This window comes from Electrona antarctica (genome assembly GCF_951216825.1).
Source record: "Electrona antarctica genome assembly, chromosome: 2".
In the NCBI taxonomy this organism is placed as follows: domain Eukaryota; kingdom Metazoa; phylum Chordata; class Actinopteri; order Myctophiformes; family Myctophidae; genus Electrona; species Electrona antarctica.
Window position 1 is genome coordinate 42,469,578 of NC_136807.1, and position 13,466 is coordinate 42,483,043.

Here is a 13,466-nt window from a genome sequence, read left to right on the forward strand (position 1 = left end):
AGCGACTGACCTCCCTGTTTTTGTATTACTTTTAACACACTTTTCTTTCCCCTTGTATGCACTTGCACTCACAGTTGCCCTTGGATAGAGCCTCCTTAGGATGGTTTTGAATACATTTTCTGGTTCATCATAGTACAGAGAGATAGAAAAGAGAGCATAACACACTGCATTAGGTCCTGAACTGAATTTGAGTGCAAGATGTCACGACTGGGCACTTTTGCTCAATAACAGCCAGGTTGAGCTACTGCACATGTCCAAATGTGGAGCCCAGCCCAAGATACTGCAACTGCGTAGGCTCTGCGATAATGGTTTGAGCTACCAGGGAACCCAGAAGTGTGAGTCCTAAAAAAAAAACATGCTGTTTTTCTGCCGTTTGCATGAGAGCGGGGATTGTATCTTGTAAACTTGAGTCTTGCATTGGCAACAATGGAGGGTATTGCCCGGTGTATGTGCTAATGGTTGCTCCACCTGAATGGTCCATTGTGTCTTGAGGCACAAACTGCCGCTGAGCTCAGACCTCCAGAACTGCGTACAAGCCTACTGACTGAGAGAAGAACAAGCTGAGACTGGACCATCGCACTGAGGAGGGAATAACAAGCATCTGTGTTGGCCGCTTTGGAAGGGGGATAGTATTGGCAGAGTGAGGAATCGTGGAGAAAGAAAATGCTCAATCATAGATGATTGAGCTATTTCGGCTGATTAATATTTCTGTCTAGACTTGTGATTCCGGTGATTCAGTCCTATCTGTCGTTTGGGTAAATGGAGAGACTGAATAGGAGCCTGACTTATAAATGGTTGCATGCCAGACATTACCCGAAAATAGCAATTAGGCTATTTTCAGTGCACGACACTGGCACACAACTAAGTATAAATCACCCTTTGCTATTGTTTGTTGAGGTTGATAAGCTCATTTACAGTCTGATTAGCTCTGCACTCCATCTCATACAAATACCAAACTATAAAGTATTACTCAATTCTGTTGGTTTAAGAGATAGCGAGAGTCCGACGTGACAAGTGAAACCGCATACTGAAGCCCTGTGCCATTTTTCATTGTCCATAATAGCTCAAATAGAGCCATCATCAGTGGAAAAACCTAATACAACAGATTATTCTCTCCTCATTTTTGCCTTTCTTTCCTTTTCCCAATTTTCAATCTTTAGTTGATCTCCGTGGTGCCCGCCACCTGCTCACTTCCCAGCATTCCTTGCCTGGCATCCCAGTAGCCCTAAAACAATCCATTGACCTGCGCACATCCATGGACGGGAAGTACAAAGAGATTGCCGAGGTGAGTGCTTGACCATAGCAGACTCTTTGACTGTCTCTTTGACACTCTGTAGTGTACGATGGCTGATTTAAGCAGTCATGCCTGGCCCACTGTGGCCCAGAGTCCATTAGTTTGACTGAGACTGCAGTCACTTGGAACGGTCAAACTAATTTAAATTAGCTGGGTGAGACTATACACCTGGGGCAGCAGTGGCTCAGGTGGCCGGTAGAACAGCTGGATGGAAACCGTGAGGTTACCAGTTCGATCCCGGGTTCCCTCAGAGTTAGTGTCAAAGTGTCCTTGAGCAAGATGCTGAACCCCAAATTGCTCCCGATGTGCAGGTTGGTGCCTTGCATGGTTTCCTCCGCCATTGGTGTATGAATGTGTGTGTCATAGATGGTTAAATAAAGCTGAAGATAACATTCTGGGTCAGTTTCATTTAGGTGGCAGCATATTAAGTGGAGAGTCACCTAAATGAAACACACTGGGGCTCTGTTTCATTTAGGTGACTCCACTTAACAGTTGGCTTCAGGACATACCAAAATGTCTGCTGTGAATAAGATCTATTGTGCTCAACTGCCAAGTATTTTTCTCCCTCAAACCCAGTCGGTAAATATTGACAGACATGTTGAATGTGCTGTATTTGGAATCGTGTTTGTGTGCGAAGGAGCTGTTTTCACGCAGCCTTGCCGAGGGTGAGATGCTGCGCACTGCCCCCTATGAGTTCCCAGAGGACAGCCCCATCGAACAGCTGGAGGAGAAACGGCACCGCCTGGAGAGACAGATAAGCCAGGACATCAAGTAAGTGAGAACGGATAGGTCATGAGGGAATGAGGGGAACTACTGTATGTAATATGTCAGCCTTTGCGACACAGCTTGAACTCTGCATTCTCAAGGATTGATCTTAAAACAAATGTTGGCGACCCCTTAGTGAACTCTTCCCCTCCGCCCGCAGGTTTGAGCCTGATATCCTTATACGAGCCAAACAGGAGTTCATGAAAACCGACAGCGATACAGACCTAGAGTAAGTAAAGACCTACCCTTTCGTCTTACAATGACAATGAACTCGTTCTTTATGTCTTCATATCTAAATAACTACCAGCCTGGGAAGGAATACTGTGTTTGTATCTAAATGATATGCTCTATCTTATCAGATATATGAAAGTGGAGAGCCAATACCCTGACCTGCAGGAGAGAGAGCCAGAGGGGGAGTACCAGCGAGTTAGCATCTCTGGGGAGGAAAAATGTGGGGTAAGTCATCCTGGCAGTCGCCTTTCTCACTTCACTATATATTGTGTAGAAAGACTTGCGCACACCTAAGAAGTTTAAAAGCAGGTGCGTAGGCAAAATCAAGTAGACGATCTCAACAATAAAAGATAAGCCTGCCTGCACACTGCCACTTGCACGGTCAGGAGTGAAGTTTAATTATGAAGCAATGTTTCCGTCAAGTAGACCTTCCTCTAGGCATCAACTAGCCTTCTAGAATCTAGACTAGACTAGACTAACCCTAAAACAAGTGTCTGCGTAAAAATAATAATCACATGTGTCAACTTTCAATCTTTCTCTCTTTCAAAAGGTTCCCTTCGTAGACCTGCTGGATGCTGCCAAGTGTGTGGTGAAGGCCCTCTTCATAAGGGAGAAATATATCGGTGTGTCACTGCAGAACTTCTGCAGGACCACCGCCCGTTGCCTTCAGGAGCTCAGCGAGAGACCTGCAGACATGGGTCTCTATGACGAGGAGCTCAAAGAATCAAAGAATGCCAGTATGTACACACGCACGCACGCACGCACGCACGCACGCACGCACGCACACACACACACACACACACACACACACACACACACACATATACAGTACATAAACACATCAATTTAAGGATAACTTTTTAATGTGCATGTGGAATCATTGTTGATGGTAAAAAATTTAAACTCTGTCTGTCTGTTTCTTCCTACTTCAAATGTGTTCCTCTGCCACCCCCTGATATCAGGATATACCACTAGGTGGCGGCAGTATGCTACTGTAGGCTGCTTCATTTCACTATGCGTTGCACTATGGCAATACAGAGAACATGAATAGGTATTGTGGAAATTATAGACATGCCAACCTTAGTAGAAAATCTGTGTAGTGTTCAATTAACCACGTAAACCCTATATTAGTCTACATACTTACCCAGGGCTCTATACTAGGTCTGCTTGTATTTCCCTCTACACTAAATCCTTTAGCTGAAATTAGCATTACAAGTTAACACTTTGTGTTGTGAGCTTGTAGATCTTACATTCTTGTTAGAATAAGGACATTAGGCTTCATGTGGTTGAGGACACACAGATGGACAAATGATGGCCACTGGCAGGCACTTTGTGTTGTACTCTTCACCACAGCGTAGGCTTAAACAATGGGTCTGATTGCAGTGTCCAAATATGAAGACATCTGTCCACACTCATAGACTTCACAAGCCATCTGGTAAACAGCCATCAACAGATTGTCTCAATGTGCAGGTTGTGGTGACAATGACACTTTACAAATGATGCTCTCCCACCTCGTTCAATGCCGTCACACATGGTGTGACATTCTGTCTTTTCTCAGATGCCACCGTGCACCCACCTGTTTCCGCAACGCATCCCTATGAGAACCAAGACCCTGCCAGCATGCCACCTGACACGGGATATGGCTGCAAGATGGTGAATGGTGTGGTACATGTGTACACTGCAAAGAGCACAATGGATAAGTGAGATACAGCACTTTATCATTGATTGGTTGATTGGTTGTTTGGTTGATTGGTTGATTGATCGATCGATTGATTGATTCATTGTATCTGTACTGTCCTGCTGCATTCAGGAGCCCACGCATAACACACCCATATCTCACAATGCAACCTGTGCTGCAACAAATACCAAATTAAACAAATTATGTTGTAATTTCATACCATTCGATGAAGGTGCTGTACTTAATACCCAGCATACACTAGGATGCTGGGAGTGTAGTGAACTCCCTTCATCTGTGATTTGTTACCAAAAAGGTGTCTTCTGCTAAGGTTTTGTGTTGGTTTCAGGAGCACGGAACTGGACATTCCTTATCCAGATTTACAGGAATACATCGCTGACACGAACGTAATGATGGCCCTCATCATCAATGGACCAGTGTGAGTTTCTACTTTGATTTTAAGACGGACAGGAACATTACAGCAAAGTATAGATTCAATATAAACTGAGGGTATTTCACAGAAGGATGTTGAAATGGGCATACAGCACAATGTAGATTACACATCAGCAACAGTTATTTCACGTCTTAAACCCTATATACTTTGTAGACCAGAGTTTGGCATAGAGTTCTACACAATGCATCTGTGGCCCTGCATAAGAATCAAAGATTAAGGAGGCTGTTTTCTATGCATGCATGATGTGGTTGCCCCGCTGCCACAGGAAGTCCTTCTGCTATCGCCGACTACAGTACCTCAGCTCCAAGTTCCAGATGCACATCCTGCTGAACGAGATGAAAGAGCTGGCAGCACAGAAGAAAGTCCCACATCGAGACTTCTACAATATCCGGAAGGTGAGCTCATTAGTAATTTATACTGGATGTAATTAGAAGGTTTTTCGATGTCTTGTAAGTATCGGATTTTCTTCACATTTGAATTGCATATTGCTTTACTATTTTTCACTTAAGTTTGTATTCATTTTTTCAACGAATGCAACATGAAGAAAATAAAAAAGTCGACATTGCGTATGAAAATGTGCATATTACATCATACACCATTTTCCGTTGTTCCTCATCCCCCCATACCCTTAGTCTTTATGTTCGGTCTTAGAGATTGTCAATTTCAACCATAAAAAATGTTTTGCCTATAATAACATGCCCATAATAGGGATGACACTGATCACCTTTGGTCTGGAATGGTTTCCAGGTCGACACACACATCCATGCCTCGTCCTGCATGAACCAGAAGCACCTGCTGCGTTTCATTAAACGGGCCATGAAGAAGTATCCTGCAGAGATTGTCCACGTGGAGAGAGGCAAGGGCCAGACACTCATGGAGGTGTTCGATAGCATGAACCTCACAGCCTTTGACCTGAGTGTGGACACACTTGACATGCACGCAGTGAGTGAAACACCATGACAAATGGGTCCCATTTTCTTTCTTTTTTATGTTTTCTTTTGTGGCTTTTGCCTTTATTTTATATTTTTTATGGAGGGATAGACAGGCTGACAGGAAATGGGGAGATAGATGGGGGGGGGGGGGGGTGACATGCAGTAAAGGCCGTCGGGATCGGGAGTCGAACCCGCAGCACACTGCCAGACTGGATGGTGCCTGGAACACTGAGCCACGGCCCAGGCCACATGTGTCCCATTTTTAAGCAGTAATGCCCTGCTGAAATGACAGGTAGTGATTTGATGTGACAGGGGCAACAATAAAAGAGAGAACATTGTAGTGAATCACGGATTTGTCAATGTCTTCATAGGACCGCAACACCTTTCATCGCTTTGACAAGTTCAATGCCAAATACAACCCCATTGGCGAGTCGATATTGAGAGAAATCTTCATCAAAACTGACAACCATGTCGAGGGGAAATACTTCGGTCACATTGTCAAGGTAATCACTGAATGCATATAATAACATAAACACTCCCTTGTCACAGCCTTCAGTCAGTTATAGTAAGGGCATTTTATCAGGTATTTGACAAATCTGGGAACTAAATCGTTACCAAGAAATTTCTTCACCAATGTGTTTCTAAAGGTGTCTAATAACATGTACTAAAAGTTTGAAATTCAACTCCTGTGGGAAATTGAGTTATTAGCATAATATGCATAATATGCCCATAACATCCTATATAAGGCAAAAAAGTCCAAATTTCATAATTCTTTAAGTAGCATGTGACATATGAAACTAGGGTGATTGCATGATTCTGAATCCATTCCAAGCATTAGTTTTGCACAAAAAACACTCCTTGGGCTAAATTAGGCCATATCCACTTGACCAAATGTGCTGACCTCATCACGTTTGTGTGGCCGTTTTCCTCCCAAGGAGTGTTTTTTGTGCAAAACTAATGCTTGGAATGGATTCAGAATCATGCAAACACCCTAGTTTCATATGTCACATGTTACTTAAAGAATGATGAAATTTGGACTTTTTTGCCTTATATAGGATGTTATGGGCATATTATGCATATTATGCTAATAACTCAATTTCCCACGGGAGTTGAATTTCAAACTTTTAGTACATGTTATTAGACACCTTTAGAAACACATTGGTGAAGAAATTTCTTGGTAACGATTTAGTTCCCAGATTTGCATAGATTTCTCTTACTAGCACAAGTTATTTAAGAGTTTTGGAGGTTATACTGTACGCACCACATATAATTCTATATTTTAGCTAAATATTCCATAACACTGGATTTACAGTGTTCTTGCGCCCTCTGCTGACCATGACTTCTAATTGCATTTCAGGAAGTTATGTTTGACCTGGAGGAGAGCAAATACCAGAATGTCGAGCTCAGGCTGTCCATCTATGGCCGCTGCAGAGATGAGTGGGACAAACTGGCCACATGGGCTGTCAAACATCAAGTCTACTCAGACAACGTTCGCTGGCTTGTGCAAGTGCCAAGACTTTTGTGAGTATCCCTCGTTCTACATTTCAATCACCATTGAAACAACTTATTTTATTTGCACATTTGTCCTTTGCTCTCTGTTCTACACCGCACAACCTGGTTAAAATGTAAAATTACGCTCGCTCTCTCTTTCACAGTGATGTCTATCAAGCCAAAAAGCAGCTGGGTAACTTCCAGGAGATGTTGGAGAATATCTTCATGCCCCTGTTTGAGGTTACAGTCAACCCAGGCAGCCACCCAGAGCTGCACCTCTTCCTTCAGCATGTGAGGAACGCTTTGCTCTAAGTCCCTTGAAATACTCTTTTACTTTACTTTATTCATTTATTTCGAAGGGGACAAAGCATATTAATTGACATTACAAAGAAATGCAATGTACATACACCAGATTTAGCAAAGATGCTAATTTTCATCCGCAGCCCCCACAAAAAACATAAAAACGAAACAGGCAAGCAGTGAAGCACATTAACAGGTGATCAATCATGTACCCTAATTGCTGTATTTTATGCATAATTCTTTGCTGTCCATTCAGGTAGTGGGCTTTGATAGCGTGGATGATGAGTCCAAACCTGAGCACAATATCTTCAACCAGGACAGTCCTCTGCCAGGCAACTGGACGGGGGAGGACAACCCGCCATACTCTTATTACCTCTACTACATGTATGCTAACATGACTGTGCTGAATCACCTGCGTCGGTATGTATTTTCACCTTTAACTGGCTCTCCTAATGTTCTTTTTGTTATACAGTACAATCCTTAATTTAACTCGACAGTGTATCTGTATGGAACCAAAACCATGGAACCAAATGGAGCCATCCATTTGATTCCATGTTCACACTCTCAGAGTTACAAATTCATAAATTAAGACTGAGGATTTGACTTTGTACAGTTCTTCTGTACCTTTTTCTTTACCTTTAATTATCTATTATATTGTCTGTAACAGATGAAACTATGAGACTTTACACTGGTTTGACATCAGAGATTAGGCTTATGGTTTATTTGTATAGCATGCGGGAGACAGCGATAAAACTGTACCAAACTGTCCTCCAGAAAATAAATAATGTTTAAACGTTAAAATTAATTCTTGCGTGTTCCTATACTCACTCTGTATTACCTCTGTTACGTACCCCTAACCTCAGGAAGCGGGGATTCCACACACTTGTGCTGCGTCCACACTGTGGGGAGGCAGGGCCCATTCATCACCTGGTGTCAGGTTTCATGCTATCGGAGAACATCTCCCACGGCCTGCTTCTCAGGAAGGTATGACCTCACCTTCACAAGAGCTGCTTTACTCTCCCACACAAGGGAGAACGTATTACTGCAGGACATTGTGTCGAAACTTGAATATATAGAGGCGGCCTTAACTTGAATGATTCTATTCTGAAATTATTTGAGTAACCTTTCAAGAAAAGGCAGTGGTGGAAGACCGAAGAAGCACTTTTGTTTTTTGTAGGATATGAACCCAGGGTATCATAATGCATATTTGTATGAACAGTGTTCGCAACTTCTTTCTTGCCTCCAGGCTCCTGTACTACAATATCTGTACTACCTGGCCCAGATTGGAATCGCCATGTCCCCCCTCAGTAACAACAGCCTGTTCCTCAGCTACCATCGCAACCCACTTCCAGAGTATCTGTCCAGAGGCCTCATGGTCTCTCTGTCGACTGATGATCCCCTGCAGTTCCACTTCACCAAGGCTCGTGCACCCTCTTTACCCTCTTTACTTTATTATTAATAATAATAATAATAATACGTTCTATGCTTAGTTCTATGTCCTTAAAAGTTCATCAGTTTGCATTACAGTATGTTTATGACAGGCCTTTCTTTCACCTTTATTTATTCAGGGAAGTCAATTGAGAACCAGCTCTTTTTTACAATGATGCCCTGATTACAGAGTAACATAGCCTATAGTTGTACTTGTGTACATAACCTGACAACCCACAGTGCAAACTAATAGTGAGGCCGATTCTAAAAACGCCTTTTAAAACCTAACCTAAGGTTTCTGAAAACCTTCCAATTGTTATTCGAAAATTAAAAAAATAAATGTTGGTACATGTATATAGCAATAACTAATGAGACAAATGTAAAACAACCTATAGGTTGCACCAAGTCTATGTTAAGTGCTGTAGGAGCACCCTGCAAAAACACGTTTTCTGAGGTATAACCACTAAATTGGGGAGAAAAGGGTGTAAAATAACTGGCTACTTGAAAAAATAAAACATTACATACCTTTTGTTGTTAGGGTTTAGTACAATAGGACCCAAAAGCAGAACTCAGAACCAGCTGGATACAAACTCAGGTATTTATTCAACCTTAATTCACAAAACCGGTGAAAAAGCAAAAATAGGCTTGGGGGCTGTGTTGGGCTATGTTGGGCTGGTCGGCAGGCAGGCAGCAAGCGTAGAACACTGGGGGCACAAGGAGACGAGGAATTAGAATTATGTTGATCGCAAGCAAAAAACATTGGCAAGGGCTGGAGTGAAGAGCCAGGGTTTTTATCAGCTGGGCTTGATGAGGAGATGACCCCAAGGTGTGCAGTTCCACAGGAAGTAGATTGCACGTCACAGCGCAGGAAGCCAGTCACACGCCCATGCCAGACCATATAGGAAAAAGGGAAAAAAACAGAAACACAGCAGAAAAACAGCTGTATATTTATTCTCAGTGTGATTTTAATATTACATTGCAGGAGCCCTTGATGGAAGAGTACAGCATTGCAGCCCAGGTGTGGAAGCTGAGCTCCTGTGACATGTGTGAGCTGGCCAGGAACAGTGTGCTAATGAGTGGATTCTCTCATAGGGTACAAGATTACAACTTCAGACTCACATCATATAACAACGGCTTGTCACAGAATGTTTAGAGATCGGTCCCTAGTGATTATTATGACGAAGGCAGTAAAACCTGCACATTATGCGGATACACATTTTTCTTTTCTTTTTTGTCAAATAGGTTTTTATTGAGAACAGATTATAAATTGTTGTAGATTAAACATTGTGATATGAATTACATTTTTCTTGGACAAAAAAGAGAAAGAAAACCCTCAGCCCTCCCACCCATACTGCTCAGTGACATGCTGATACACATTTAGTGGCCTTATGAAACGTTGTCCACTAAACAAGTGTAGGAGCAGCAAATTGTGCCGGTTATTTGTCTTTTATTCATGGTATTCTTCAACTCCGCACCTGTAAAGTGCTCTTCTTAAGAGCAATGCACCACCCTGTTGGAGGAGTTGCACACAAAGCACAGATGTCACATTTGTTTTCCCAATCATACAGTAACAACCCCCCCGCCCCTTCCCACTGTACAGTTTATTCTACTAATTCTACAACCATTCTAGAGATCTGATCTATTTTATTTCTTTGTCAGGGAAATTAAGTGATTATAAATATTTTGTCAAACAAGCCTTCCTAGTCTATAGTCTATTACTTTGCAGCTATAATTGACATGAAATATCTATTGTGTGTATTTCTCATCTCTTCTCTATCAGTTTAAGAGCTACTGGCTTGGTCCACACTATATCAAAGAGGGCCACGAGAGCAACGACATCAGGCGCACCAATGTCCCTGACATCCGCGTGGCGTACCGTTACGAGACCCTGTGTGAGGAGTTGAATTTGATCACACAAGCCATCAGCACAGATGAGCTGGAGACCATCGAGGAAGAAGAGAGTCTGTATATGCGAGCTGTACCGGTAGAGAAGTGAACTTTGATAGGATTTGTAAACATACGGTGTAGTACTAGACGGGTACCCATATGCGTTGTTTGGATTATTGTGAGGTGGAAATAGATATAATAAGGTACTTGGAGGCCACCAGCTCAGTGGCAGTGGCAGTGTCCGCCCTGAGACTGGGATTTCTGGGTTCAATTCCTGGCCGAGTCATACCAAAGACTATAACAAATGTTACCCAATGCATGGCTCCCTGCTATTCAGTTGGATCGTTTGGATAGTATATTTCTTCAGTGCAATAAACTGGGCAACGCTGGGTACCTGCTAGTTATATACAGGTATCTCACCTTTGGAAGAAAATGTTTGAAGACACAAAAGACTGTGAAAGTCACTAGTGTGAGTGATAAGAGAGAGGATATAGCCTAAATTTGAAGAGGTGTATATGCCACCCATGGTCTTCACTTTGTTTTGTATTTTTGGTTTTATTTATTCTTATTGTCACAATGTTCATTGTGATTTCAGTCTCAGTCTTTCAGTCTCAATCGATTTATGTAAAAGCGATCATATTCTTGGTAAATGACCACAATCCATCTGTTTCTGTATAAAGTGGTAATTTGGTGATTCCAAATTGCCCTATCTTCACCCCATTTTAATAAAAATGACAGACCTAATATCACACTGAATGGCTATCAAAGCAAAGATAATCAGGGACACATTTATCAGTAAGCATAAAGAAGCTGCAACCAGGGGTGGAAAGTAATGACTCCAGTAAAATATTGAATACAGGATTTTGCTTGTAACAGAATTTCTACATTTCTACATTGTGGTATTGTTACTTTAAAACCACTGGCTGCAATTATTGTCAGTTAAAGTCAGGTAAAATATAGTAGATGGTGATACAGTAATTTTAAAATCAGTACATCATCCTGCCAACAGCTGTTGTAGGCCAAGGTTACTTGACATGCCAATACACTAAAAAGAATCACGCTTAAATACTGTACAGTTGGAGGCCATCGATATTGTCCTTTTCTTTTTGCTGAGGTTTGCGTGATCTGCGCAAAAGGACAGTTAACCCATTTTGGGCGGGAACCCCTTTTGGTGTTTTAAACATTGTTATAATTTAGCTATTGAAAAATAGCAGATCTACAAGCTCATAGCGCGCCACCGAGTGGCGCGCTACGAGCTTTGTAGGTCTGCTATTTTTGAAAAATCGTGAAAATATTTATTTCAGAAAACTGGAGGATTTAGAAGGATTTTTTAAAATTTTGAGGTCAGGCCTAAATGGGTCAAATGATAAGGGACAATATCGGTGGCACCCAACTGTACATCAGAAAGTTAATCAAAATTAAAACGTACCATTATCTTTTACTAAGGTTGACTAAAACGGTAACTGACCACAGGACAGTATCTCAAATTGGACGGCAGGTAGAACCATCATTGCAATAATTCAAACTGGTTCCATTAATAACAGCCTGCCAACAGCTGGTCATTATGTACAACTGTTCTTTCACTGTGTTTATGGCGTTCTAATTGGGTGGCATGAAGCCACTCTACTGTTTGTTTTTTGTGCAATGCTGCTACTATATTGGCATAGACCGATTGGTAGTAATTAAATATAATAACTTTATCATCTTGTCACATGCTTTTTTATTATTGTTGTTGCTATGTCTGAACGCTGTGCCCTGGGCTGTGTATCTGATTGCAGCATGTGGGCTATCATTGCAGTTCAACATGTCTTTGTCAACTACACAGATATGGTTGAAAGCCGAATCAAACCCATTTTTGATCCATAGCACAGTGAATAAGGCATGCATGATCTATTAGAACTTGTTTCAATAAATAAACAAGGTCAACCACTGTCACAACCCTGAAGGGACATTGTCACTGTTCCATTATTAAAACCTTTCCTGAGACATTTGAAAGGATCACAGTTTTTGTTTTGTTATTTGGAATTTATTATAAATACTTAATAAGCATTATGTTCTCCCATTGATTTATTTTTGTGCTCAGTGATATATTGTTTTTTTTCTTTTGTAACATAATGTTTAAAAGAAAATAATAAACATGATCTTTAAAGTTGCAGTCATTTCTATTGTATGTTAACAGGGGTGTAGCTAAAAGAGGGAGGGAGGTGGGCAAAGCAGCCTGGCTGCAGAGGATGGTTGGTTGGATAAAATCAGTGGTGGAAAACGTACTAATATGTTTTACATGAGTAAAAGTAGCAATACTATAATTTAGAACTACTCCGTTACAAGTAAAAGTCCAGAATTGAAAATGTACTTGAGTAAAAGCACAGTATTGCCATTAAAAGTACCAAAAGTAAAAGTACTCATTGTGCAGAATGTCCCATTTCAAGTTTTCAAATGTATAATAATCTTTTGAAAATAGCAGCCTATACAATTTGTTGCTTTGCTAGTAACTAAAGTTTTCAAATAAATGTATTGGAGTAAAAGTGCAATATTTGCCTCTGAAATGTGGTGGAGTAGAAGTAAAAGTACTTACAATTGGAAATACTCCAGTAAAGTCAAAGTAGCCTACCTCTAAATTGTACTTAAGTACAGTACTTTCGTGGAGTCAGGTTAGTACTTTCCACCACTGGATGAAATAAACTAATATCAAAATCTTGTTTGACGATCCACAATTAGCATACGTAAATTATAGGAGACATTTTAGGAAAAAAAGACCAGACTGCTTATTGTGGATATGCCAACTCCAGTCTCATCACTGGACAGTGGACACCAACTGTGTGTGTGTGTGTGTGTGTTTGTGTGTGTGTGTGTGTGTGTGTGTGTGTGTGTGTGTGTGTGTGTGTGTGAGATCACTGTGAACAGAGGCTACATTGTTTTCATTATCTGCCCGATAATGTGCCACTTGACCAGAGGGTCAGTGTGTGTGAGTAGTTTACAAAATGAACTCTAGTTGGTCTAGATTTTATA

The 13,466-nt window shown here is 41.4% G+C and overlaps 1 protein-coding gene across 4 annotated transcripts in view; it reads left to right on the forward strand.

Annotated features, from left to right (window-relative positions):
• ampd2b (adenosine monophosphate deaminase 2b) overlaps positions 1–12,157 on the forward strand; it is a 30,416-nt gene extending 18,259 nt beyond the window's left edge. For all 4 annotated transcript variants that reach the window (XM_079491694.1, XM_079491695.1, XM_079491696.1 and 1 more), the window contains 17 exons: positions 1,161–1,285; positions 1,932–2,065; positions 2,220–2,288; positions 2,419–2,515; positions 2,841–3,027; positions 3,849–3,990; positions 4,315–4,404; positions 4,685–4,814; positions 5,167–5,361; positions 5,723–5,854; positions 6,709–6,872; positions 7,007–7,133; positions 7,399–7,562; positions 8,006–8,126; positions 8,389–8,562; positions 9,553–9,663; positions 10,351–12,157. In XM_079491694.1, the coding sequence (XP_079347820.1) occupies positions 1,161–1,285; positions 1,932–2,065; positions 2,220–2,288; positions 2,419–2,515; positions 2,841–3,027; positions 3,849–3,990; positions 4,315–4,404; positions 4,685–4,814; positions 5,167–5,361; positions 5,723–5,854; positions 6,709–6,872; positions 7,007–7,133; positions 7,399–7,562; positions 8,006–8,126; positions 8,389–8,562; positions 9,553–9,663; positions 10,351–10,566 (2,378 nt within the window). In that variant the 3' untranslated portion in view covers positions 10,567–12,157. The remainder of the gene's footprint in view (positions 1–1,160; positions 1,286–1,931; positions 2,066–2,219; positions 2,289–2,418; positions 2,516–2,840; positions 3,028–3,848; positions 3,991–4,314; positions 4,405–4,684; positions 4,815–5,166; positions 5,362–5,722; positions 5,855–6,708; positions 6,873–7,006; positions 7,134–7,398; positions 7,563–8,005; positions 8,127–8,388; positions 8,563–9,552; positions 9,664–10,350) is intronic.
• Positions 12,158–13,466: the final 1,309 nt, after the last annotated feature.